This window comes from Procambarus clarkii, chromosome 13 (assembly GCF_040958095.1).
Source record: "Procambarus clarkii isolate CNS0578487 chromosome 13, FALCON_Pclarkii_2.0, whole genome shotgun sequence".
Lineage (NCBI taxonomy): Eukaryota > Metazoa > Arthropoda > Malacostraca > Decapoda > Cambaridae > Procambarus > Procambarus clarkii.
The window spans coordinates 6,546,127-6,573,546 of NC_091162.1; the positions used below are offsets into that span (position 1 = coordinate 6,546,127).

Here is a 27,420-nt window from a genome sequence, read left to right on the forward strand (position 1 = left end):
CACACACACACACACACACACACACACACACACACACACACACACACACACACCCTACACTAAGTGTATATATATACAGATGAGTGTAGGGTAGAGAGAGGCCGGCCGTCACCCGCAGGCACTAACAAATGGGGGAGCTGGTCCCGTCTAATGGGTACACGCTGACAACTGTGGACCCCATTCAATATATTGACCCTGACAAGAAGGTCATGATGTGAGCATCTGTCTTGATGCTCATCATCCAACATCTTCATCCCCCTACTGGTTGATGAGCCCATGATGTCTCTATGATGAGTTGTGGTGGTAGTTGTGGTGGTAGTTGTGGTGGTAGTAGTGGTGGTAGTTATGGTGGTTAACTTAGGAGTTCGGGGAGGACCCAGCACCACCCTCAAGAGCACCACAGGTCCGGTTCTCAAGATATTATCTCATTTACAGGGTACCTCATTGAGGGTACCTCATTGAGGGTACCTCATTGAGGGTACCTCATTTACAGGGTACCTCATTTACAGGGTACCTCATTTACAGGGTACCTCATTTACAGGGTACCTCATTTACAGGGTACCTCATTTACAGGGTACCTCATTGAGGGTACCTCAGGGATTTACCTCATTTACAGGGTAAACAAGGTAGCAGCAACAGTTTGTTTGTGTGTCTGGTGTTAGTGTCCGCCTCACAAACACACTCCAACCCTTTACTCCCGTTCCTATCTTAAACTTCATTACACATATTGCTGTTGAAATCTAAAAGCCATTCCTAGACTTTATCAAGATCTTGTTGTCATTTTCTGCAATCCTCTTCGGTGTTTACATATTTAGTTAGTTTTGTATCACATGCAGACACTGACTTGTTCAGACGATAACTGACAATACACTGACTTGTTCAGACGATAACTGACAATACACTGACTTGTTCAGACGATAACTGACAATACACTGACTTGTTCAGACGATAACTGACAATACACTGACTTGTTCAGACGATAACTGACAATACACTGACTTGTTCAGACGATAACTGACAATACACTGACTTGTTCAGACGATATCTGACAATACACTGACTTGTTCAGACGATAACTGACAATACACTGACTTGTTCAGACGATAACTGACAATATCCTGACTTGTTCAGACGATAACTGACAATATCCTGACTTGTTCAGACGATAACTGACAATACACTGACTTGTTCAGACGATAACTGACAATATCCTGACTTGTTCAGACGATAACTGACAATATCCTGACTTGTTCAGACGATAACTGACAATATCCTGACTTGTTCAGACGATAACTGACAATACACTGACTTGTTCAGACGATAACTGACAATATCCTGACTTGTTCAGACGATAACTGACAATATCCTGACTTGTTCAGACGATAACTGACAATATCCTGACTTGTTCAGACGATAACTGACAATATCCTGACTTGTTCAGACGATAACTCATAATAACCTGACTGAAGATATGATAAGCTACACAGAAAATAAAGAAATGACGACATTTCGATCTTGACTGAACCATTAATATGACTGAAGACGCTGAACGGAGCGAAACGTCGAATTTTCTTAATGTTTTGACGTGTAGGTTTGGATATCATTGACGTGTTCAGACTCACTACCTTTAGTAAGTCTTTCACATAAAGTAAGAATACTGATGGTGGTACAAGAACCTTTGGGACGTCTTCACCTGGTCACCTTGCCCAGGTTCGATACCTCTAAGTGGGGGACTTTTGTTTCATCTGTGTCAAGTGCTCCTTCGCCCAGTTATCCCATCGTGTGAGTCTATTTTATACAACTTTCACATTGAACAATATCAGATGTTGACCAGACCACACACTAGAAGTTGAAGGGACGACGACGTTTCGGTCCGTCCTGGACCATTCTCAAGTCGATTGTGAGTCGATTCTCACAATCGACTTGAGAATGGTCCAGGACGGACCGAAACGTCGTCGTCCCTTCAACTTCTAGTGTGTGGTCTGGTCAACATACTTCAGCCACGTTATTGTGACTCCTCGCCTGCAACAATATCAGATGTTTTCTGACAGTCTAGGAAGATGCAGTCTACCCAGCCTTCTTTGTCCTGATATATTTTAGTGGCTATGGCATAGAACTTGATCAAGTTTGTCAGACGTGACTTATAATCCAAGATGCTCTCAAGTTACCATCTTTATCCTCTCTCGGTACTTCATTTTTTCATGTTTATCTTCCTGTTCCAGCTCCTTGTTCGCCCTCTTTATCAGTATATGTTCCAGATTGTATTGATCATTAATTCAGTCGGTCTCTATCTTTCTCCTAGTTTGTCTGTCCCTCTCTCTTTCTCTCTTTCTCTTTCCCTCTCTTTCCCTCGATCTTCCTCTCTCTATCTTCCCTACTAATTTCCTCTTGCTCTCTGCTCCTGCTTCTCTCTCTTACCCCTTCTCTCTCTCTCTCTCTCTCTCTCTCTCTCTCTCTCTCTCTCTCTCTCTCTCTCTCTCTCTCTCTCTCTCTCTCTCTCTCTCTCTCTCTCTCTCTCTGTTATTGACTGATCAATAATCTGTTTCAATTATCTTAAAACAATTAAAAAAAATTGCAATAAATTGATCATATATTTATGCTATCTTGAGGGTTATCTTGAGATGATTTCGGGGCTTTTTAGTGTCCCCGCGGCCCGGTCCTCGACCAGGCCTCCACCCCCAGGAAGCAGCCCGTGACAGCTGACTAACTCCCAGGTACCTATTTACTGCTAGGTAACAGGGGCATTCAGGGTGAAAGAAACTTTGCCCATTTGTTTCTGCCTCATGCGGGAATCGAACCCGCGCCACAGAATTACGAGTCCTGCGCGCTATCCACCAGGCTACGAGGCCCCTTGCGCTTGTATAATTTATTTAAACCAAAATTTAATTTTCTTAGATATAATGTTATGAAGCATTATAATGCTACACAACTTCTCGAGTTTCTGTTTAATATACTTATTACAGAAGATATATATATTGGGGGAATTTATATTATAAAAATGGAAGTACGATTTTGTTTATGCATATAATATATTATATTATAATATAATATATTATATTATAATATAATATATTATCTCAGGACTTATAAGAACCGTAAATCACTAATTTCACCATTTGTCTCTGAATTTCGTACTATATACGAGGCAAAAGTCTTATACATACGCTCGTACATGTATATGTATATATTTAAAATATTAATGTTACTTCATTAATATACATTCATTTGGATAATTATCAAAACACAAATAATATGGAAATTTTTATTTAGGTATTCGATATAAAAGGTACAAAATAGTTATATACATTTTTCTTATAGACACAAACACGGTACAGCAGTACCGGCTGTAATGCCCTTGTATGACTAGAGTTGAAGGTTATACTTATACACCATACACGGACGGAGGCTGAGACAGACAGATACAGACAGATACAGACAGAGACACAGAGAAACATTAGACGATACAAACTAAGCCTCTTTCCAATTTAACTGTCACGAGATCAATTATAAATTACCATTGTTCGCTAAGAGTTAGCCTCGTTAGCGAGCCTGAGGTTTGTTTCACTCTTAAGAGCCTGACGCTCTGGGAAGACTCTTAAGAGTCTATGGCACAGTTTAAGGGTCAATTGCCACTTCGGCAACGCTCCTGAGATTGTTAGGTTTCTTTAAGTACATATGGCACTGTATTGTGAAGTTTGTGACTCATTATATGTGGCTCTGAGGGCCATGTGAGTCTCTGAGGGCCATGTGAGTCTCTGAGGGCCATATGCGGCCCTGAGGGTCAAAGGTCATGTGATAGGCTCAGAGGGCAATGTGGCACTGTACGCTACTCAGGCCACATACCACTTCACTTGACACTCGAAACTGTTTCATTTCCCATGTCAGTGACATGTGACGGCTTAGAGAGCCATGTGACGGTTCATGACAGCTTCAGAGGGCCATGTGACGCGTCATGACAGCTTCAGAGGGCCATGTGAGGCGTCATGACAGCTTCAGAGGGCCATGTGCCGCTTCATGACAGCTTCATAGGGCCATGTGCCGCGTCATGACAGCTTCAGAGGGCCATGTGACGCATCATGACAGCTTCAGAGGGCCATGTGACGCGTCATGACAGCTTCAGAGGGCCATGTGCCGCTTCATGACAGCTTCAGAGGGCCATGTGGCGCGTCATGACAGCTTCAGAGGGCCATGTGACGCGTCATGACAGCTTCAGAGGGCCATGTGACGCTTCATGACAGCTTCAGAGGGCCATGTGACGCTTCATGACAGCTTCAGAGGGCCATGTGACGCGTCATGACAGCTTCAGAGGGCCATGTGCCGCTTCATGACAGCTTCAGAGGGCCATGTGCCGCTTCATGACAGCTTCAGAGGGCCATGTGACGCATCATGACAGCTTCAGAGGGCCATGTGCCGCTTCATGACAGCTTCAGAGGGCCATGTGACGCGTCATGACAGCTTCAGAGGGCCATGTGCCGCTTCATGACAGCTTCAGAGGGCCATGTGCCGCTTCATGACAGCTTCAGAGGGCCATGTGACGCATCATGACAGCTTCAGAGGGCCATGTGCCGCTTCATGACAGCTTCAGAGGGCCATGTGACGCGTCATGACAGCTTCAGAGGGCCATGTGCCGCTTCATGACAGCTTCAGAGGGCCATGTGATGCTTCATGACAGCTTCAGAGGGCCATGTGACGCGTCATGACAGCTTCAGAGGGCCATGTGCCGCTTCATGACAGCTTCAGAGGGCCATGTGACGCTTCATGACAGCTTCAGAGGGCCATGTGACGCGTCATGACAGCTTCAGAGGGCCATGTGCCGCTTCATGACAGCTTCAGAGGGCCATGTGACGCTTCATGACAGCTTCAGAGGGCCATGTGACGCGTCATGACAGCTTCAGAGGGCCATGTGCCGCTTCATGACAGCTTCAGAGGGCCATGTGACGCGTCATGACAGCTTCAGAGGGCCATGTGACGCTTCATGACAGCTTCAGAGGGCCATGTGACGCGTCATGACAGCTTCAGAGGGCCATGTGCCGCTTCATGACAGCTTCAGAGGGCCATGTGACGCGTCATGACAGCTTCAGAGGGCCATGTGACGCTTCATGACAGCTTCAGAGGGCCATGTGACGCGTCATGACAGCTTCAGAGGGCCATGTGCCGCTTCATGACAGCTTCAGAGGGCCATGTGACGCGTCATGACAGCTTCAGAGGGCCATGTGACGCTTCATGACAGCTTCAGAGGGCCATGTGACGCTTCATGACAGCTTCAGAGGGCCATGTGCCGCTTCATGACAGCTTCAGAGGGCCATGTGATGCTTCATGACAGCCTCAGAGGGCCATGTGACGCTTCATGACAGCTTCAGAGGGCCATGTGACGCTTCATGACAGCTTCAGAGGGCCATGTGCCGCTTCATGACAGCCTCAGAGGGCCATGTGACGCTTCATGACAGCTTCAGAGGGCCATGTGACGCTTCATGACAGCTTCAGAGGGCCATGTGACGCTTCATGACAGCTTCAGAGGGCCATGTGACGCTTCATGACAGCCTCAGAGGGCCATGTGACGCTTCATGACAGCTTCAGAGGGCCATGTGACGCTTCATGACAGCTTCAGAGGGCCATGTGACGCTTCATGACAGCTTCAGAGGGCCATGTGCCGCTTCATGTGCAGACTAAGGTGGTCTGAGCGAGAAAAAGCCCGCTCACAGAGGCGGCACTGGAAGGGTCTGTCACCCGTGTGCTTGCGGTAGTGTCGCGTGAGCTCGTCGGAGCGCGCGAACTTCCAGCCGCAACCCTTCCAGTCGCAGGTGTAGGGCTTCTCTCCGGTGTGGGTCCTCATGTGTGCCTTCAGGTGTGACGACTTGGCGTACGTCTTGGCGCAGCCGGTGTGGCTGCAGGTGTGGATGATGGCCTTGCGTCGCGTCCACGTGCGTCTGCGTCGGGTTTTGGGCTTGCTGGGCGGCTGCTGCTGCGTCGGGGCCGTCGGGAAGCCGTGTGGGAGCCCGATGGGCAGGCAGGTGGCCATGTTGGGCGGCAGAGGGCCACTGAGGCCAGGTGGCACATGGCCACCCATGAGGGAGGGCGATGACGGCGGCGTCAGGAGTGGATTGGTGGATATGGCGGATAGTCCTGACGGATAGGGCGGCTGGGTGGAGCTGGAGGGTGGGTAGAGGTCGGCCGGATAGGGCGGGGTAGAGGGGAAGTAGCCGTACTGCAGGCCGGGGTCAGTAGCCGGATAGTACTCGGTCCAGGAGGTACTGTCCTTGTACTCCCAGCTGGCCTCTGGCGCCACCTGCTCCCCGTACTCACTCTTGACGCGCCACTGGTGGGCGGGGAAGGTGGGCGGGTAGCTGGCGCCGCCCACGTCTCCTGATGCAGGCGAGTGGGTGCGGGGGGCGGCCTGACACACGCCCACACCTGCTGTGGGCACTCCGGCCACTGGCGAGGTGGTGGCTGGCTGTGTGGGCGGCTGGTGGGTGGGCGTGGGCGGCTGTGGGTGGCTGGGCGAGTGATGTAAGAGTTGATGTGTCAGTGGGTGTACCTGGGTGTGGGGCTGTGGGTGTAGATGTGGCTGTGGGTGTGTGGGCGGCTGTGTGGGCGGCTGTGGGTGCGTGGGCGGGTGTGGGTGGGCGGGAGGCGTGAAGGCAGGGTTGGTGCTATCGGTGGTGGAGAATTTGATATCCCCCAAGAGGACAGTCTCTATATCATGCCACATCTGAAAGGATGAGAGAGACAGAGTTAGTCACACAGCCAACCCCTCAATCACCGGTCAAATCACCGGTCAAATCACCGGACAAATCACCGGACAAATCACCGGACAAATCACCGGACTAATCAACGTAATCTACAAATCACCAATAACCTTTTCAGTCAATAATTTCACTGTAGTTGGCGCGTGTGAGCACCTCAAGATAACTGTAAAGTTTTCAGTGCCTCAGTAAAGACTCACATCGAGGTAATCGGCCATGGCCCAGACACAGGTGCGGCGGGGCACACTCAGGGGCCCTCACACAGGTGTATGATAACAAGACAACACGGAACACAGGTGCTACACCTCCTCACGCACCGGCTCCGTCGCTTCAACTGTTTCTCACCTGTACCTTTGCACCTGTTCTTATTTTCCAGTCGTGTGGCGGCACGCGCGACGCCTCCCACAACAGCCTAATTCCTCTGTCCATCGTCGCGTTCCATCAAGATCTTTCTTTGGTCGTCTCGAGCCTCGTCTGGTCGTCTCCTCCGACTATAATAACCTTTCTAAGCTTCCCATCAACAGCTTCTTCACTTCTACCGAACATTTCTGATGAGTTTTCAGTATTAACGGAAACGTTTGGGTTATGAGACATGATTTATGGGGAAATTTGTGTGTGTGAAGCGTAAGAAAGTTGGCGTACGGGCCGTAGCCTGGCCTGGGTACCCGTCATTCACTGGACATTTTAAATGCTGACATCATCGCTGGCCAATCAGCGACACTCAGAGGGGCATCTCCTCCAATCACAGAGTAGATAGGAGGATCTCTGGCACAGGGAACCAATCAGCGTCCAGGCCTGCGGGCACGTGCCGTCTGATCGTTGTCACAAACATCATTGCTGCCTTTTACCAACATGTTTATTTAACAGCCATTGCCAGTAATTTATCGTCAATTATCGTATTACATTATTAACATTTTTGAATAAAGAGCAATGTTAAATTTTTTAGCGTTTAGCAAAGGGAAAACATGATAGAGTAATCCAGTAGGTGGCGGTGTGTGGCAGTTCGCCAGGAACCAAATTCTCTGGGCAGTTTGATGCCTTACAAGGGCTAAAATGCTTCCCACCAGAGCAACAAGGGCACAATCCATACAAAGGTGTGTAAGGGAGGGCGTCCTTGTGGTCCTGGGATAGTTTGCCACAAGGTGATCCGTAGCAAGGATCAATTAAGTCTATCGTCGGCGGGCTCATCCCTGGCCCGGGGCGGCGCACTCAGACAATAGCTCCAATACCCGTCCTGATGGGCAGTTACAGGCGGTGATAGATGGTGTGGGCTTAGTGAATGCAGTAGCCCTTAAGTGCAGGTACAGTGAGGAGCAGCTCCGGTGGTTGATGGCACCCACGATAACCACCAGGAAATACCTGAGCCATGTGCAGTACTGTTGTGGTGGTGTTGTATTGTGGGGTGTTGTATTGTGGTGGGGTCTTGTATTGTGGTGGTGGTGTTGTATTGTGCTGGGGTCTTGTATTGTGGTGGTGGTGGTGGTGTATTGTGGGGGTCTTGTATTGTGGGGTGTTGTATTGTGGTGTGTTGTATTGTGGTGGGGTCTTGTATTGTGGTGGTGGTGTTGTATTGTGCTGGGGTCTTGTATTGTGGTGGTGTATTGTGGGGGTGTTGTATTGTGGGGTGTTGTATTGTGGGGTGTTGTATTGTGCTGTGTTGTATTGTGGTGGTGTGTTGTATTGTGGGGTGTTGTATTGTGGTGGTGTTGTATTGTGGTGTGTTGTATTGTGGTGTGTTGTATTGTGGTGGTGTTGTATTGTGGGGTGTTGTATTGTGGTGGTGTTGTATTGTGGGGTGTTGTATTGTGGTGGTGTTGTATTGTGGGGTGTTGTATTGTGGTGTGTTGTATTGTGGTGGTGTTGTATTGTGGTGTGTTGTATTGTGGTGGTGTTGTATTGTGGTGTGTTGTATTGTGGTGGTATTGTATTGTGGGGTGTTGTATTGTGGTGGTGTTGTATTGTGGTGGTGTTGTATTGTGGTGTGTTGTATTGTGGTGGTGTTGTATTGTGGTGTGTTGTATTGTGGTGGTATTGTATTGTGGGGTGTTGTATTGTGGTGTGTTGTATTGTGGTGGTGTTGTATTGTGGGGTGTTGTATTGTGGTGTGTTGTATTGTGGTGGTGTTGTATTGTGGTGGTGTTGTATTGTGGTGTGGGGTGTTGTATTGTGGTGGTGTTGTATTGTGGTGGTGTTGTATTGTGGTGTGTTGTATTGTGGTGGTGTTGTATTGTGGGGTGTTGTATTGTGGTGGTGTTGTATTGTGGGGTGTTGTATTGTGGTGGTGTTGTATTGTGGGGTGTTGTATTGTGGTGTGTTGTATTGTGGAGTGTTGTATTGTGGTGGTGTTGTACTGTGGTGTGTTGTACTGTGGTGTGTTCTATTGTGGAGGTGTTGTATTGTGGTGTGTATGGTGAGGTGTTGTATTGTGGTGTTGTATTGTGGTGTGTATTGTGGTCGTGCTGTATTGTGGGGTGTTGTATTGTGGGGGTGTTGTATTGTGGTGTGTATGGTGAGGTGTTGTATTGTTGTGTTGTATTGTGGTGTGTATGGTGAGGTGTTGTATTGTGGTGTTGTATTGTGGGGTGTTGTATTGTGGTGTGTATTGTGGTCGTGCTGTATTGTGGGGTGTTGTATTGTGGGGGTGTTGTATTGTGGTGTGTATTGTGGGGGTGTTGTATTGTGCTGTTGTATTGTGGTGAGGTGTTGTATTGTGGTGTTGTATTGTGGTGGTGTTGTATTGTGGTGTTGTTGTATTGTGGTGTGTATTGTGGTGTTGTTGTATTGTGCTGGTGTTGTATTGTGGTGTGTTGTATTGTGGTGTTGTATTGTGGTGTGTTGTATTGTGGTGTGTTGTATTGTGGTGTTGTTGTATTGTGGTGTGTTGTATTGTGGTGTTGTTGTATTGTGGTGTGTTGTATTGTGGTGTTGTATTGTGGTGTGTTGTATTGTGGTGTTGTTGTATTGTGGTGTGTTGTATTGTGGTGTTGTATTGTGGGGTGTTGTATTGTGGTGTTGTATTGTGGTGTGTTGTATTGTGCTGGTGTTGTATTGTGGTGGTGTTGTATTGTGGTGTGTTGTATTGTGGTGGTGTTGTATTGTGGTGTGTTGTATTGTGGTGTGTTGTATTGTGGGGTGTTGTATTGTAGTGTTGTATTGAGGGGTGTTGTATTGTAGTGTTGTATTGTGGTGTGTTGTATTGTGGGGTGTTGTATTGTAGTGTTGTATTGTGGTGTGTTGTATTGTGGGGTGTTGTATTGTAGTGTTGTATTGAGGGGTGTTGTATTGTAGTGTTGTATTGTGGTGTGTTGTATTGAGGGGTGTTGTATTGTAGTGTTGTATTGTGGTGTGTTGTATTGTGGGGTGTTGTATTGTAGTGTTGTATTGAGGGGTGTTGTATTGTAGTGTTGTATTGTGGTGTGTTGTATTGTGGTGTGTTGTATTGTGGTGTTGTATTGTGGGGTGTTGTATTGTAGTGTTGTATTGAGGGGTGTTGTATTGTGGTGTGTTGTATTGTGGTGTTGTTGTATTGTGGGGTGTTGTATTGTGCTGGTGTTGTATTGTGGGGTGTTGTATTGTGGTGGTGTTGTATTGTGGTGGGGTGTTGTATTGTGGTGGTGTTGTTGTATTGTGGTGTGTTGTATTGTGCTGGTGTTGTATTGTGGGGTGTTGTATTGTGGGGTGTTGTATTGTGCTGGTGTTGTATTGTGGGGTGTTGTATTGTGGGGTGTTGTATTGTGGGGTGTTGTATTGTGGTGGTGTTGTATTGTGGTGGTGGTGTTGTATTGTGGTGGGGTGTTGTATTGTGGTGTTGTATTGTGGGGTGTTGTATTGTGGTGGTGTTGTATTGTGATGGTGTTGTATTGTGGTGTGTTGTATTGTTATGGTGTGTTGTATTATGATGGTGTTGTATTGTGATGGTGTTGTATTGTGGTGGTGTTGTATTGTGGTGGTGTTGTATTGTGGTGTGTTGTATTGTTATGGTGTGTTGTATTATGATGGTGTTGTATTGTAGGGGTGTTGTATTGTGGTGTGTTGTATTGTGGTGGTGTTGTATTGTGGTGGTGTTGTATTGTAGGGGTGTTGTATTGTGGTGTGTTGTATTGTGGGGTGTTGTATTGTGGTGGTGTTGTATTATGATGGTGTTGTATTGTAGGGGTGTTGTATTGTGGTGTGTTGTATTGTAGTGGTGTTGTATTGTGGTGGTGTTGTATTGTGGTGGTGTTGTATTGTGGTGGTGTTGTATTGTGGTGGTGTTGTATTGTGGTGGTGGTGTATTGTGGTGGTGGTGTATTGTGGTGGTGTTGTATTGTGGTGGTGTTGTATTGTGGTGGTGTTGTATTGTGGTGGTGTTGTATTGTGGTGGTGGTGTATTGTAGTGGTGTTGTATTGTGGTGGTGGTGTATTGTGGTGGTGGTGTATTGTGGTGGTGGTGTATTGTGGTGGTGGTGTATTGTGGTGTGTTGTATTGTGGTGGTGGTGTATTGTGGTGGTGGTGTATTGTAGTGGTGTTGTATTGTGGTGGTGGTGTATTGTGGTGGTGGTGTATTGTAGTGGTGTTGTATTGTGGTGGTGTTGTATTGTGGTGGTGGTGTATTGTGGTGGTGGTGTATTGTGGTGTGTTGTATTGTGGTGGTGGTGTATTGTGGTGGTGGTGTATTGTGGTGGTGGTGTATTGTGGTGTGTTGTATTGTGGTGGTGGTGTATTGTGGTGGTGGTGTATTGTGGTGGTGGTGTATTGTGGTGGTGGTGTATTGTGGTGGTGTTGTATTGTGGTGGTGTTGTATTGTGGTGGTGGTGTATTGTGGTGGTGGTGTATTGTAGTGGTGTTGTATTGTGGTGGTGTTGTATTGTGGTGGTGGTGTATTGTGGTGGTGGTGTATTGTGGTGTGTTGTATTGTGGTGGTGGTGTATTGTGGTGGTGGTGTATTGTGGTGGTGGTGTATTGTGGTGGTGGTGTATTGTGGTGTGTTGTATTGTGGTGGTGGTGTATTGTGGTGGTGGTGTATTGTGGTGGTGTATTGTGGTGGTGGTGTATTGTGGTGGTGTTGTATTGTGGTGGTGTTGTATTGTGGTGGTGGTGTATTGTGGTGGTGGTGTATTGTGGAGTGTTGTATTGTGGTGGTGTTGTATTGTGGTGGTGGTGTATTGTGGTGGTGGTGTATTGTAGTGGTGTTGTATTGTGGTGGTGGTGTATTGTGGTGGTGGTGTATTGTAGTGGTGTTGTATTGTGGTGGTGTTGTATTGTGGTGGTGGTGGTGGTGGTGTGTTGTATTGTGGTGGTGGTGTATTGTGGTGGTGGTGTATTGTGGTGGTGGTGTATTGTGGTGTGTTGTATTGTGGTGGTGGTGTATTGTGGTGGTGGTGTATTGTGGTGGTGGTGTATTGTGGTGTGTTGTATTGTGGTGTGTTGTATTGTGGTGGTGGTGTATTGTAGTGGTGTTGTATTGTGGTGGTGGTGTATTGTAGTGGTGTTGTATTGTGGTGGTGTTGTATTGTGGTGGTGGTGTATTGTAGTGGTGTTGTATTGTGGTGGTGTTGTATTGTGGTGGTGGTGTATTGTGGTGTGTTGTATTGTGGTGGTGGTGTATTGTAGTGGTGTTGTATTGTGGTGGTGTTGTATTGTGGTGGTGGTGTATTGTGGTGGTGTTGTATTGTAGTGGTGTTGTATTGTGGTGGTGTTGTATTGTGGTGGTGGTGTATTGTGGTGGTGGTGTATTGTGGTGGTGTTGTATTGTGGTGTGTTGTATTGTGGTGGTGTTGTATTGTGGTGGTGTTGTATTGTGGTGGTGTTGTATTGTGGTGGTGGTGTATTGTGGTGTGTTGTATTGTGGTGGTGTTGTATTGTAGTGGTGTTGTATTGTGGTGTGTTGTATTGTGGTGGTGTTGTATTGTGGTGGTGTTGTATTGTGGTGTGTTGTATTGTGGTGGTGTTGTATTGTGATGGTGTTGTATTGTGGTGGTGTTGTATTGTGGTGGTGGTGTATTGTAGTGGTGTTGTATTGTGGTGGTGGTGTATTGTGGTGGTGTTGTATTGTAGTGGTGTTGTATTGTGGTGGTGGTGTATTGTGGTGGTGTTGTATTGTGGTGTGTTGTATTGTGGTGGTGTTGTATTGTGATGGTGGTGTATTGTGGTGGTGTTGTATTGTGGTGGTGTTGTATTGTGGTGGTGTTGTATTGTGGTGGTGTTGTATTGTGGTGGTGTTGTATTGTGGTGGTGTTGTATTGTGGTGGTGTTGTATTGTGGTGGTGTTGTATTGTGGTGGTGTTGTATTGTGGTGTGTTGTATTGTGGTGGTGTTGTATTGTGGGGTGTTGTATTGTGGTGGTGTTGTATTGTAGTGGTGTTGTATTGTGGTGGTGTTGTATTGTGGTGGTGTTGTATTGTGGTGGTGGTGTATTGTGGTGGTGTTGTATTGTGGTGTGTTGTATTGTGGTGGTGGTGTATTGTGGTGGTGTTGTATTGTGGTGGTGGTGTATTGTAGTGGTGTTGTATTGTGGTGGTGTTGTATTGTGGTGTGTTGTATTGTGGTGGTGGTGTATTGTGGTGGTGTTGTATTGTGGTGGTGGTGTATTGTAGTGGTGTTGTATTGTGGTGGTGTTGTATTGTGGTGGTGTTGTATTGTGGTGGTGTTGTATTGTGGTGGTGTTGTATTGTGGTGGTGTTGTATTGTGATGGTGTTGTATTGTGGTGTGTTGTATTGTGGTGGTGTTGTATTGTGGTGGTGTTGTATTGTGGTGGTGTATTGTGGTGGTGTTGTATTGTGGTGGTGTATTGTGGTGTGTTGTATTGTGGTGGTGTATTGTGGTGGTGTTGTATTGTGGTGGTGTATTGTGGTGTGTTGTATTGTGGTGGTGTTGTATTGTGGTGGTGTTGTATTGTGGTGGTGTTGTATTGTGGTGGTGTTGTATTGTGGTGGTGTTGTATTGTGGTGGTGGTGTATTGTGGTGGTGGTGTATTGTGGTGGTGGTGTATTGTGGTGTGTTGTATTGTGGTGGTGTTGTATTGTGGTGGTGGTGTATTGTGGTGGTGTTGTATTGTGGTGGTGGTGTATTGTGGTGGTGGTGTATTGTGGTGTGTTGTATTGTGATGGTGTTGTATTGTGGTGGTGGTGTATTGTGGTGGTGTTGTATTGTGGTGGTGTTGTATTGTGGTGGTGTTGTATTGTGGTGGTGGTGTATTGTGGTGGTGTTGTATTGTGGTGGTGTTGTATTGTGGTGGTGGTGTATTGTGGTGGTGGTGTATTGTGGTGTGTTGTATTGTGGTGGTGTTGTATTGTGATGGTGTTGTATTGTGGTGGTGGTGTATTGTGGTGGTGTTGTATTGTGGTGGTGTTGTATTGTGGTGGTGTTGTATTGTGGTGGTGGTGTATTGTGGTGGTGTTGTATTGTGGTGGTGGTGTATTGTGGTGGTGGTGTATTGTGGTGGTGGTGTATTGTGATGGTGTTGTATTGTGGTGGTGGTGTATTGTGGTGGTGTTGTATTGTGGTGGTGGTGTATTGTGATGGTGTTGTATTGTGGTGGTGGTGTATTGTGGTGGTGGTGTATTGTAGTGGTGTTGTATTGTGGTGGTGGTGTATTGTGGTGGTGTTGTATTGTAGTGTGTTGTATTGTGGTGTGTTGTATTGTGGTGGTGTTGTATTGTGGTGTGTTGTATTGTGGTGTGTTGTATTGTGGTGTGTATGGTGGAGCGTTGTATTGTTTTATGGTGGCAGCAGTGTGGTGGTGCAGGTGCAGTGTGGTGGTGCAGGTGCAGTGTGGTGTAATGTTGACACCACACAGTATAGTGCAGGGAGCGGGGGGGGGGGGGGGGGGTGAAGGGAAGACAGCCCCAGGGCAGCAGGGGCTGGTGGCAGGACACCTGGAGGAGCGGACCAACAGGGCCAGGGCATTTATCAAGGGCAAGGCCCTGCTCCTACACCACTTGTCAGGGCATGGGGGCACGGAACTAGGGTACCAGGACGGAGTGAAGGGTTAGGGAACCATGCTCGTTGTCCACAGGGGCCCTCATACCATAGTCTCCCACTGGAGGAGGTCCCTGTTCAGGGCCCCACTGGAGGAGGTCCCTGTTCAGGGCCCCACTGGAGGAGGTCCCTGTTCAGGGCCCCACTGGAAGAGGTCAGTGTACAGGGCCCCACTGGAAGAGGTCAGTGTTCAGGGCCCCACTGGAAGAGGTCAGTGTTCAGGGCCCCACTGGAAGAGGTCAGTGTACAGGGCCCCACTGGAGGAGGTCAGTGTTCAGGGCCCCACTGGAAGAGGTCAGTGTTCAGGGCCCCACTGGAAGAGGTCAGTGTTCAGGGCCCCACTGGAGGAGGTCCCTGTTCAGGGCCCCACTGGAGGAGGTCCCTGTTCAGGGCCCCACTGGAGGAGGTCCCTGTTCAGGGCCCCACTGGAGGAGGTCCCTGTTCAGGGCCCCACTGGAGGAGGTCCCTGTTCAGGGCCCCACTGGAGGAGGTCCCTGTTCAGGGCCCCACTGGAGGAGGTCCCTGTTCAGGGCCCCACTGGAAGAGGTCAGTGTACAGGGTCCCACTGGAAGAGGTCAGTGTACAGGGCCCCACTGGAAGAGGTCAGTGTACAGGGCCCCACTGGAAGAGGTCAGTGTTCAGGGCCCCACTGGAAGAGGTCAGTGTACAGGGCCCCACTGGAGGAGGTCAGTGTTCAGGGCCCCACTGGAGGAGGTCCCTGTTCAGGGCCCCACTGGAGGAGGTGAGTGTTCAGGGCCCCACTGGAAGAGGTCAGTGTACAGGGCCCCACTGGAGGAGGTCCCTGTTCAGGGCCCCACTGGAGGAGGTCCCTGTTCAGGGCCCCACTGGAGGAGGTCAGTGTTCAGGGCCCCACTGGAAGAGGTCAGTGTTCAGGGCCCCACTGGAGGAGGTCCCTGTTCAGGGCCCCACTGGAGGAGGTCCCTGTTCAGGGCCCCACTGGAGGAGGTCAGTGTACAGGGCCCCACTGGAGGAGGTCAGTGTACAGGGCCCCACTGGAGGAGGTCAGTGTACAGGGCCCCACTGGAGGAGGTCAGTGTACAGGGCCCCACTGGAGGAGGTCAGTGTACAGGGCCCCACTGGAGGAGGTCCCTGTTCAGGGCCCCACTGGAGGAGGTCAGTGTACAGGGCCCCACTGGAGGAGGTCAGTGTACAGGGCCCCACTGGAGGAGGTCAGTGTACAGGGCCCCACTGGAGGAGGTCAGTGTACAGGGCCCCACTGGAGGAGGTCCCTGTTCAGGGCCCCACTGGAGGAGGTCAGTGTACAGGGCCTCATTGGAGGAGGTCAGTGTACAGGGCCCCACTGGAGGAGGTCCCTGTTCAGGGCCCCACTGGAGGAGGTCCCTGTTCAGGGCCCCACTGGAGGAGGTCCCTGTTCAGGGCCCCACTGGAGGAGGTCAGTGTACAGGGCCCTACTGGAGGAGGTCCCTGTTCAGGGCCCCACTGGAGGAGGTCAGTGTACAGGGCCCTACTGGAGGAGGTCCCTGTTCAGGGCCCCACTGGAAGAGGTCAGTGTACAGGGCCCCACTGGAAGAGGTCAGTGTACAGGGCCCCCAGTAACAGGAATATCTGCACAGTGAGCCACATAGGCCCCACATTGAGGGTCCCAGCATAGGGCCCTCAATGAACGGGAATCCTGGAGAGGGTCCTCAGAGATATGGGATGAGGTGAAGTGTCGGGTCCTCAACACAATTGTTTATGGAGTGTTAGTCTATTACTGCCCAAACGTTACCACCCTCATGATCACCTGTGAGGCCAGAGACTACTCTATCCTCTTTATTGCTCCATTCCTGTGTATAACCCACATACATCATACGTGGCGAAGGCTTGTATACTGGCTGTATTATACAAGCAATGTGTATAACACACATACATCATACGTGGCGAAGGCTTGTATACTGGCTGTATTATACAAGCAATGTGTATAACACACATACATCATACGTGGCGAAGGCTTGTATACTGGCTGTATTATACAAGCAATGTGTATAACACACATACATCATACGTGGCGAAGGCTTGTATACTGGCTGTATTATACAAGCAATGTGTATAACACACATACATCATACGTGGCGAAGGCTTGTATACTGGCTGTATTATACAAGCAATGTGTATAACACACATACATCATACGTGGCGAAGGCTTGTATACTGGCTGTATTATACAAGCAATGTGTATAACACACATACATCATACGTGGCGAAGGCTTGTATACTGGCTGTATTATACAAGCAATGTGTATAACACACATACATCATACGTGGCGAAGGCTTGTATACTGGCTGTATTATACAAGCAATGTGTATAACACACATACATCATACGTGGCGAAGGCTTGTATACTGGCTGTATTATACAAGCAATGTGTATAACACACATACATCATACGTGGCGAAGGCTTGTATACTGGCTGTATTATACAAGCAATGTGTATAACACACATACATCATACGTGGCGAAGGCTTGTATACTGGCTGTATTATACAAGCAATGTGTATAACACACATACATCATACGTGGCGAAGGCTTGTATACTGGCTGTATTATACAAGCAATGTGTATAACACACATACATCATACGTGGCGAAGGCTTGTATACTGGCTGTATTATACAAGCAATGTGTATAACACACATACATCATACGTGGCGAAGGCTTGTATACTGGCTGTATTATACAAGCAATGTGTATAACACACATACATCATACGTGGCGAAGGCTTGTATACTGGCTGTATTATACAAGCAATGTGTATAACACACATACATCATACGTGGCGAAGGCTTGTATACTGGCTGTATTATACAAGCAATGTGTATAACACACATACATCATACGTGGCGAAGGCTTGTATACTGGCTGTATTATACAAGCAATGTGTATAACACACATACATCATACGTGGCGAAGGCTTGTATACTGGCTGTATTATACAAGCAATGTGTATAACCCACATACATCATACGTGGCGAAGGCTTGTATACTGGCTGTATTATACAAGCAATGTGTATAACACACATACATCATACGTGGCGAAGGCTTGTATACTGGCTGTATTATACAAGCAATACATCATACGTGGCGAAGGCTTGTATACTGGCTGTATTATACAAGCAATACATCATACGTGGCGAAGGCTTGTATACTGGCTGTATTATACAAGCAATGTGTATAACACACATACATCATACGTGGCGAAGGCTTGTATACTGGCTGTATTATACAAGCAATGTGTATAACACACATACATCATACGTGGCGAAGGCTTGTATACTGGCTGTATTATACAAGCAATACATCATACGTGGCGAAGGCTTGTATACTGGCTGTATTATACAAGCAATACATCATACGTGGCGAAGGCTTGTATACTGGCTGTATTATACAAGCAATACATCATACGTGGCGAAGGCTTGTATACTGGCTGTATTATACAAGCAATGTGTATAACACACATACATCATACGTGGCGAAGGCTTGTATACTGGCTGTATTATACAAGCAATGTGTATAACACACATACATCATACGTGGCGAAGGCTTGTATACTGGCTGTATTATACAAGCAATACATCATACGTGGCGAAGGCTTGTATACTGGCTGTATTATACAAGCAATACATCATACGTGGCGAAGGCTTGTATACTGGCTGTATTATACAAGCAATACATCATACGTGGCGAAGGCTTGTATACTGGCTGTATTATACAAGCAATACATCATACGTGGCGAAGGCTTGTATACTGGCTGTATTATACAAGCAATACATCATACGTGGCGAAGGCTTGTATACTGGCTGTATTATACAAGCAATACATCATACGTGGCGAAGGCTTGTATACTGGCTGTATTATACAAGCAATACATCATACGTGGCGAAGGCTTGTATACTGGCTGTATTATACAAGCAATACATCATACGTGGCGAAGGCTTGTATACTGGCTGTATTATACAAGCAATACATCATACGTGGCGAAGGCTTGTATACTGGCTGTATTATACAAGCAATACATCATACGTGGCGAAGGCTTGTATACTGGCTGTATTATACAAGCAATACATCATACGTGGCGAAGGCTTGTATACTGGCTGTATTATACAAGCAATACATCATACGTGGCGAAGGCTTGTATACTGGCTGTATTATACAAGCAATAAGTCTGTATTTCTCGAGTAAATAAACAAATCGTCGACTTACTATGCCTGAGAGGACCTATGGTGCGGGCGAAACAATTGGGCTCACCTCAACACCTCGCTCGAATACAAATGAGACAATCACAATTTTTTCTGGTGTGTGGGTAGGTGTGGAGGACCAGGTCTGGTGTGTGGGTAGGTGTGGAGGACCAGGTCTGGTGTGTGGGTAGGTGTGGAGGACCAGGTCTGGTGTGTGGGTAGGTGTGGAGGAGCAGGTCTGGTGTGTGGGTAGGTGTGGAGGACCAGGTCTGGTGTGTGGGTAGGTGTGGAGGACCAGGTCTGGTGTGTGGGTAGGTGTGGAGGACCAGGTCTGGTGTGTGGGTAGGTGTGGAGGAGCAGGTCTGGTGTGTGGGTAGGTGTGGAGGAGCAGGTCTGGTGTGGTCGTGGTGATATATTGTGTATATATGTAATGTGGAATTGACCGATAGGGTCAATGATTAATGATTCTAACACGAATATTTTTAATATTTCTAATGGTTTTCTTCACTGTTGGGGGGAGTTGAAAAATTAGCTCTCCAAAGTTCATGTTCACACTATTTTTGGTCTGACGCCTTGAGATGCGTTTATCACGGTCATTCCTTACATTCTCAAAGACTAATTTACCATGCTTTGCCCAGGCTAACATTCTCTTTAGGTGAGGTGGTATAGAACAAGTGGATGAGTGGCATGACATAGGGGATATTGATAGGGAATTACAGGCATCAAGATAATCACCTTATATGCTTGTGGCTCCTTGTGTGTCTAAGGCAGGGTCATTGGATCCTGTCTCTGTGTTGGCTCGGGGTCTTGAAGTGGCTAGAATGTAATTATGTGTTAACTGGTTGTTGATTACTGGTCTTGACTGTTTGGTGTGTAGTGCCTCGCTGATGTCGAGTCTTCTGTTGTCGATGTACCTGTCGAATATTTCAGTGTTGCTTGTTAAGATGTCTCTGGTGATGGTCTGGTTGTGAGAAGAGATTATATGCTCCTTGATGGGGCCCTGTTGTTTATGCATCGTTAATCGCCTAGAGAGAGAGACGTTGTTGTCTTGCCTATATACTGAGATCTTTGGGGCTTACAGTCCCCAAGTGGGCATATGAAGGCATAGACGACGTTGGTCTCTTTCAAGACGTTCTGTTTGGTGTCTGGAGAGTTCTTCATGAGTTGGTTGGCGGTCTTCTTGTTTTTGTAATATATTTCAAAACATGAAACATTGAAAAGAGTCGTGTTAGAAACATTAATATTACCCTTTCGGTAATATTATACAACATAAGTTTGCAAGAAAGACTGCTACCAATATATATATATATATATATATATATATATATATATATATATATATATATATATATATATATATATATATATATATATATATATAATCTTGGGCGAAATTTGAAACCCACAAAATATCAAGAACATCTTGCCATTAGCGAGGGTTGAGCTGGTGCAAGATATTGGGGTGCGAACCCTGAGAGGTGACGCCTCGGCTCCCTCCTCTTCATTCATATTCACAAACTTGTAAGTTCCCTTTACGACCTCTGGAGATAATTAGAAATTTGGATTTAATTATATCCAATCCAAAGAGTTAATTGTGGGGTCACTTGAGCATCGTCGGACATGTCGGAGATAACGTGAGATGCTGATGCTGGGAGAGGTCCCATGATGCTGGGAGAGGTCCCATGATGCTGGGAGAGGTCCCATGATGCTGGGAGAGGTCCAGTGATGCTGGGAGAGGTCCCATGATGCTGGGAGAGGTCCCATGATGCTGGGAGAGGACCAGTGATGCTGGGAGAGGACCAGTGATGCTGGGAGAGGTCCCATGATGCTGGGAGAGGTCCCATGATGCTGGGAGAGGTCCCATGATGCTGGGAGAGGTCCCATGATGCTGGGAGAGGTCCCATGATGCTGGGAGAGGTCCCATGATGCTGGGAGGGTCCCATGATGCTGGGAGAGGTCCAGTGATGCTGGGAGAGGTCCAGTGATGCTGGGAGAGGTCCAGTGATGCTGGGAGAGGTCCCATGATGCTGGGAGAAGTCCCATGATGCTGGGAGAGGTCCCATGATGCTGGGAGAGGTCCCATGATGCTGGGAGAGGTCCCATGATGCTGGGAGAGCTCCAGTGATGCTGGGAGAGGTCCAGTGATGCTGGGAGAGGTCCAGTGATGCTGGGAGAGGTCCAGTGATGCTGGGAGAGGTCCCATGATGCTGGGAGAAGTCCAGTGATGCTGGGAGAGATCCAGTGATGCTGGGAGAGGTCCAGTGATGCTGGGAGAGGTCCAGTGATGCTGGGAGAGGTCCCATGATGCTGGGAGAAGTCCAGTGATGCTGGGAGAGGACCAGTGAGGCTGGGAGAGGTCCAGTGATGCTGGGAGAGGTCCCATGATGCTGGGAGAGGTCCAGTGATGCTGGGAGAGGTCCAGTGATGCTGGGAGAGGTCCAGTGATGCTGGGAGAGGTCCAGTGATGCTGGGAGAGGTCCCATGATGCTGGGAGAGGTCCAGTGATGCTGGGAGAGGACCAGTGAGGCTGGGAGAGGTCCAGTGATGCTGGGAGAGGTCCAGTGATGCTGGGAGAGGTCCAGTGATGCTGGGAGAGGTCCCATGATGCTGGGAGATGTCCCATGATGCTGGGAGAGGTCCAGTGATGCTGGGAGAGGTCCAGTGATGCTGGGAGAGGTCCAGTGATGCTGGGAGAGGTCCAGTGATGCTGGCAGAGGTCCAGTGATGCTGGGAGAGGTCCAGTGATGCTGGGAGAAGTCCAGTGATGCTGGGAGAGGTCCAGTGATGCTGGGAGAGGACCAGTGATGCTGGGAGAGGACCAGTGATGCTGGGAGAGGTCCAGTGATGCTGGGAGAGGTCCCGTGATGCTGGGAGAGGTCCAGTGATGCTGGGAGAGGTCCAGTGATGCTGGGAGAAGTCCAGTGATGCTGGGAGAGGTCCAGTGATGCTGGGAGAGGTCCAGTGATGCTGGGAGAGGTCCAGTGATGCTGGGAGAGGTCCAGTGATGCTGGGAGAGGACCCATGATGGCTTCACAAAAAGAAAATATTGAAAACAAACGCCATATACGATTTCAAATACACCTGTAACAAAACCCTTTGAGCTTACTAACGCATATAATCCACCAATGATATTTAAGAGGCACAAAAGCTGTAGAACACACACACACACACACACACACACACACACACACACACACACACACACACACACACACACACACACACATACACACAGTTGAGGAAGCTGTACACCTGTTGATTGACGGTTGAGAGGCGGGACCAAAGAGCCAGAGCTCGACCCCCGCAAGCACAACTAGGTGAGTACACACACACACACACACACACACACACACACACACACACACACACGTACACACACACACGTACACACACACACACACGTACACACACACACACACACACACACACACACACACACACACACACACACACACACGTACACGTACACACACACACACACACACACACACACACACACACACACACACACACACACACACACACACACACACACACACACGTACACACACACACACACACACACACACACACACACACACACACACACACACACACACACACACACAGAGTTGAGGAAGCTGTACACCTGTTGATTGACGGTTGAGAGGCGGGACCAATGAGCCAGAGCTCAACCCCCCGCAAGCACAACTAGGTGAGTACAACTAGGTGAGTACACACGAAGGGTGGGCAGACTGCATATTTTTGGATTGTCAGAAAGCCTTTGACACAGTGCCACACAAGAGGCTAGTGAAAAAACTGGAGATGCAGGCTGGAGTGAAAGGGAAGGTACTCCGTTGGATACAGGAGTACCTAAGTAACAGGAGACAAGGAGTCAGTGTGAGGGGTGAGGTCTCAGATTGGCGAGACGTTACGAGTGGGGTACCGCAGGGGTCAGTCCTTGGAACTATACTGTTTCTGATATATGTAAATAATCTTCCAGAGGGTATAGAATCGTTTCTCTCAATGTTTGCCGATGATGCAAAAATTATGAGGAGGATTGAAACTGAGGACGATAGTAGGAGGCTACAAGATGACCTAGACAGACTGAGTGAATGGTCCAACAAATGGCTGTTGAAGTTCAACCCGAGTAAATGCAAAGTAATGAAACTAGGTGGTAGAAATAGGAGGCCAAACACAGGATACAGAATAGGAGATGAAGTACTTAATGAAACGAACAGAGAGAAAGATCTAGGAGTTGATATCACACCAAACCTGTCTCCTGAAGCCCACATAAAAAGATTAACGTCTGCGGCATATGCGAGGCTGGCTAACATCAGAACAGCGTTCAGGAACCTGTGTAAGGAATCATTCAGAATCTTGTACACCACATATGTAAGACCAATCCTGGAGTATGCGGCCCCAGCATGGAGCCCGTACCTTGTCAAGCACAAGACGAAGCTGGAAAAAGTCCAAAGGTATGCCACTAGACTAGTCCCAGAACTGAGAGGCATGAGTTACGAGGAAAGGCTGCGGGAAATGCACCTTACGACACTGGAAGACAGAAGAGTAAGGGGGGACATGATCACAACCTACAAAATCCTCAGAGGAATCGACCGGGTAAACAAGGATAAATTATTCAACACTGGTGGGACGCGAACAAGGGGACACAGGTGGAAACTGAGTACCCACATGAGCCACAGAGACGTTAGAAGGAACTTTTTCAGTGTCAGAGTAGTTAACGGATGGAATGCATTAGGCAGTGATGTGGTGGAGGCTGACTCCATACACAGTTTTAAATGTAGATATGATTGAGCCCAATAGGCTCAGGAACCTGTACACCTGTTGATAGACAGTTCAGAGGCGGGACCAAAGAGCCAAAGCTCAACCCCCGCAAGCACAACTAGGTGAGTACAACTAGGTGAGTACACACACACACACACACACACACACACACACACACACACACACAGAGTTGAGGAACCTGTACACCTGTTGATTGACGGTTGAGAGGCGGGACCAATGAGCCAGAGCTCAACCCCCCGCAAGCACAACTAGGTGAGTACAACTAGGTGAGTACACCAAACACGTCAGACAACCTGTACATCCCGTAGAGTACACCTATAAGGGTCCGCGGGTGAGTCCAACGCCGTCGTAAGAACCAATCCGTGAGCTCCGGTGTCTGAGCTGCTGCTGGTAAGTTAGTGAGGAATACTGTGCTTCCCTTAGGTATAGTGCTTTGGCACTGTGACATGGACGAGTTACCTGCGTGAGTGACCTGGGGGAGTGACCTGGGGGAGTGACCCTGGGTGAGTGACCTGGGGGAGTGACCTGGGGGAGTGACCTGGGTGAGTGACCTGGACGAGCTACCTGCGTGAGTGACCTGGGGGAGTGACCTGGGGGAGTGACCCTGGGTGAGTGACCTGGGGGAGTGACCTGGGAGAGTGACCTGGGTGAGTGACCTGGGGGAATGACCTGGGTGAGTGACCTGGGTGAGTGACCTGGGTGAGTGACCTGGGGGAGTGACCTTGGGTGAGTGACCTGGGTGGGTGACCTGGGTGAGTGACCTGGGTGGGTGACCTGGGTGAGTGACACTGGGGGAGTGACCCTGGGTGAGTGACCTGGACAAGTGACCTGGACAAGTGACCTGGGTGAGTGACCTGGACAAGTGACCTGGGTGAGTGACCTAGAGCCAAAGACTAACAGATCACTAGCGGGAGTGACCATCCCCGCCCCGGGAGGACCCGCCCCCTGTTGGGGGGGGGGAAGGAGGGGGGGGTTCTAAACAACAATATAAGACAAACAAACAAACACACCACCGGCCGTCACTCACACACACACCCTCTCCAGATTATACATAATAATACACCGCCCTCCGTACCTAAAATTCTTGCCATACAACTCATACAGACGACTACGTATTATTGACTACAGAACTAGGCTTTAATTTTTTTTTTCAGACTTTGCTGAGGAAATTCCTTAAGTTGATTTATGATGCTTGAAAATTCTTTCATTGTTTGATTTCTATTAATTATTAGTCGTGTTATCCAGACTTTATGTCAAGTTTATCATCACTTTTTAAAAAGATTTTCCTATGTAAATATTTGGTGATATTTGGGAATGATTTGAATTATTATAAATTATTTTCAGATTGGTAAGGAAAAACAGGTGTGTGTGTGTGTGTGTGTGTGTGTGTGTGTGTGTGTGTGTGTGTGTGTGTGTGTGTACTCATCTTGTTGTGCTTGCGGGGGTTGAGTTCTGGCTCTTTGGTCCCGCCTCTCAACTATCAATCAAGCAGTGTATAGATTCCTGAGCCTATTGGGCTCTATCATATTTACATTTGAAACTGTGTAGAAGTGGCCATGTGTGGCTTGGCCAAGCTTGGCTTAGCTTCACTTGTGTTGTCCCGTCTTGAGTACTGCTCAGTACTCACTTCCCCCTTCAGAGCAGGAGAGATTGCTGAAATAGAGGGAATACAGAGAACATATACGGCACGCATAGACGAGATAAAGCACCTAAATTATTGGGATCGTCTCAAAGCCCTCCAAATGTACTCACTAGAAAGAAGACGAGAGAGATATCAAATAATATACACCTGGAAGATACTGGAGGGCCAAGTACCAAATCTACACAGTAAAATAACACCGTACTGGAGTGAACGATATGGAAGAAAATGTAGATTAGAACCAGTGAAGAGCAGAGGTGCCATAGGCGCAATCAGAGAACACTGTATAAACATCAGAGGTCCGCGGTTGTTCAACGTCCTCCCAGCGAGCATAAGAAATATTGCCGGAACAACCGTGGACATTTTCAAGAGGAAACTAGATTTATTCCTCCAAGGAGTGCCGGACCAACCGGGCTGTGGTGGGTATGTGGGTCTGCGGGCCGCTCCAAGCAACAGCCTGGTGGACCAAATTCTCACAAGTCGAGCCTGGCCTCGGGCCGGGCTTGGGGAGTAGAAGAACTCCCAGAACCCCATCAACCAGGTATCAAGCTTACCTTGAGGTTACCTTGAGGTGCTTCCGGGGCTTAGTGTCCCCGCGGCCCGGTCGTCGACCAGGCCTCCTGGTTGCTGGACTGATCAACCAGGCTGTTGGACGCGGCTGCTCGCAGCCTGACGTATGAGTCACAGCCTGGTTGATCAGGTATCCTTTGTAGGATACTTCAGCTTAGCCAAGGTAACAACTGGCTTTTCTAACCCGTTTAACAATTCCCTCAGGATCTTGTGTATACCAACATTACGCCCCAGCGTGGAGTCCTTATGGAGTCACTCACACTCACACTCACACTCACACACAGTTCAGATGTACTCATAACAACTTGTACTCTCAGTCTGCAACTTCTTTCGAGAAAAGCTTAGAGAAAATAAGCTGTAAGACTGGTCGCTGTAAGACTGGTCGCTGTAAGACTGGTCGCTGTAAGACTGGTCGCTGTAAGACTGGTCGCTGTAAGACTGGTCGCTGTAAGACTGGTCGCTGTAAGACTGGTCGCTGTAAGACTGGTCGCTGTAAGACTGGTCGCTGTAAGACTGGTCGCTGTAAGACTGGTCGCTGTAAGACACAAAAGTTAGGTGAAAATGGATTACAATGTTTAAAATTACTAAGAAATCTTTATGTCAGGCCAAGACAGGTCGTCGAGCCAGAGTAGCACACCACCTCACACTATTTCTTCTTCTGAGTGACCTAAAAGTGAAGAAACTCAAGAACTTGTACACCAGTTGACTGAAACTTGAGAGGCGGGACCCAAGAGCCGAAGCTCAACCTCTGCAAGCACGCTTATAGTGAGAAAACTTCCACCCGCCCACACACACCCACACCCCAAGCCACCCCCCCCCCCCCCCTCCTTAGTGGGAGAATATCAGCTTGTCAAGGGACGCGGGCCTGGCATGCCAGGGGACAGATATCAGGTGCCCTTGACTGACCCTTAATCTGGCAACAGCACCCACAGTGACCTCGGACCTTGACCCCGAACACAGCCATCCACGGTGTCTTATAAGGTCTTGGTCGGCCGCCACGGCTCTCCTTGTACCGTTCCTCACATCTCTGATGTAAGGTCATCAATAATTGCCTTAATTGTTGATGGCTTCATTAACACTAATAACGGAGGTTAATAAACAAATCCACAAGGGCCGTGACGAGGATTCGAACCTGCGTCCGGGAGCATCCCAGACACTGCCTTAATCGACTGAGCAACGACAGGGTTAAAATGTTCGAATCCTCGTCACGGCCCTTGTGGATTTGTTCATTTGATGCCTCAAGTTAGTGTGATCTCTGTGTGTAACGCAGGTTAATACCACACATCTCCCCTCCCCCCCCCCTGATGTTGTCATAGATTCAGCTACTCGGAACAAGTTCCAAGTAGCACGGGCTATGGTGAGCCCGTAGTGGACTTGCCTGGCCTAGGAGCGGGGCTGTGTTGTTGGCCCCCCCCCCCCACTTGTGTGTGAACTCCTAACTTTATATCTGGAGTGGGTTCTGTGAGCTCTTCTACTCCCACAGACCGGTTTGGGGTTAGGCTTCGCTTGGGATAATTTGGTCCAAG

The 27,420-nt window shown here is 48.3% G+C and overlaps 2 protein-coding genes across 2 annotated transcripts; both read right to left on the reverse strand.

Annotated features, from left to right (window-relative positions):
- Positions 1 to 5,531: 5,531 nt before the first annotated feature.
- On the reverse strand, positions 5,532 to 7,067 carry LOC123749873 (Krueppel-like factor 2). Its single transcript, XM_045731995.2, has 2 exons — positions 6,944 to 7,067; positions 5,532 to 6,709 (listed from the first exon to the last, which is right to left on the reverse strand). Exons 1-2 carry the CDS (start codon positions 6,959 to 6,961, stop codon positions 5,636 to 5,638), a joined length of 1,092 nt encoding a protein of 363 aa, XP_045587951.2. The 5' UTR covers positions 6,962 to 7,067; the 3' UTR covers positions 5,532 to 5,635.
- Positions 7,068 to 20,465: 13,398 nt separating this feature from the next.
- Positions 20,466 to 21,923, reverse strand: LOC138364549 (platelet binding protein GspB-like). The gene has a single exon (XM_069324204.1). It carries the CDS (start codon positions 21,921 to 21,923, stop codon positions 20,466 to 20,468), a length of 1,458 nt encoding a protein of 485 aa, XP_069180305.1.
- Positions 21,924 to 27,420: the final 5,497 nt, after the last annotated feature.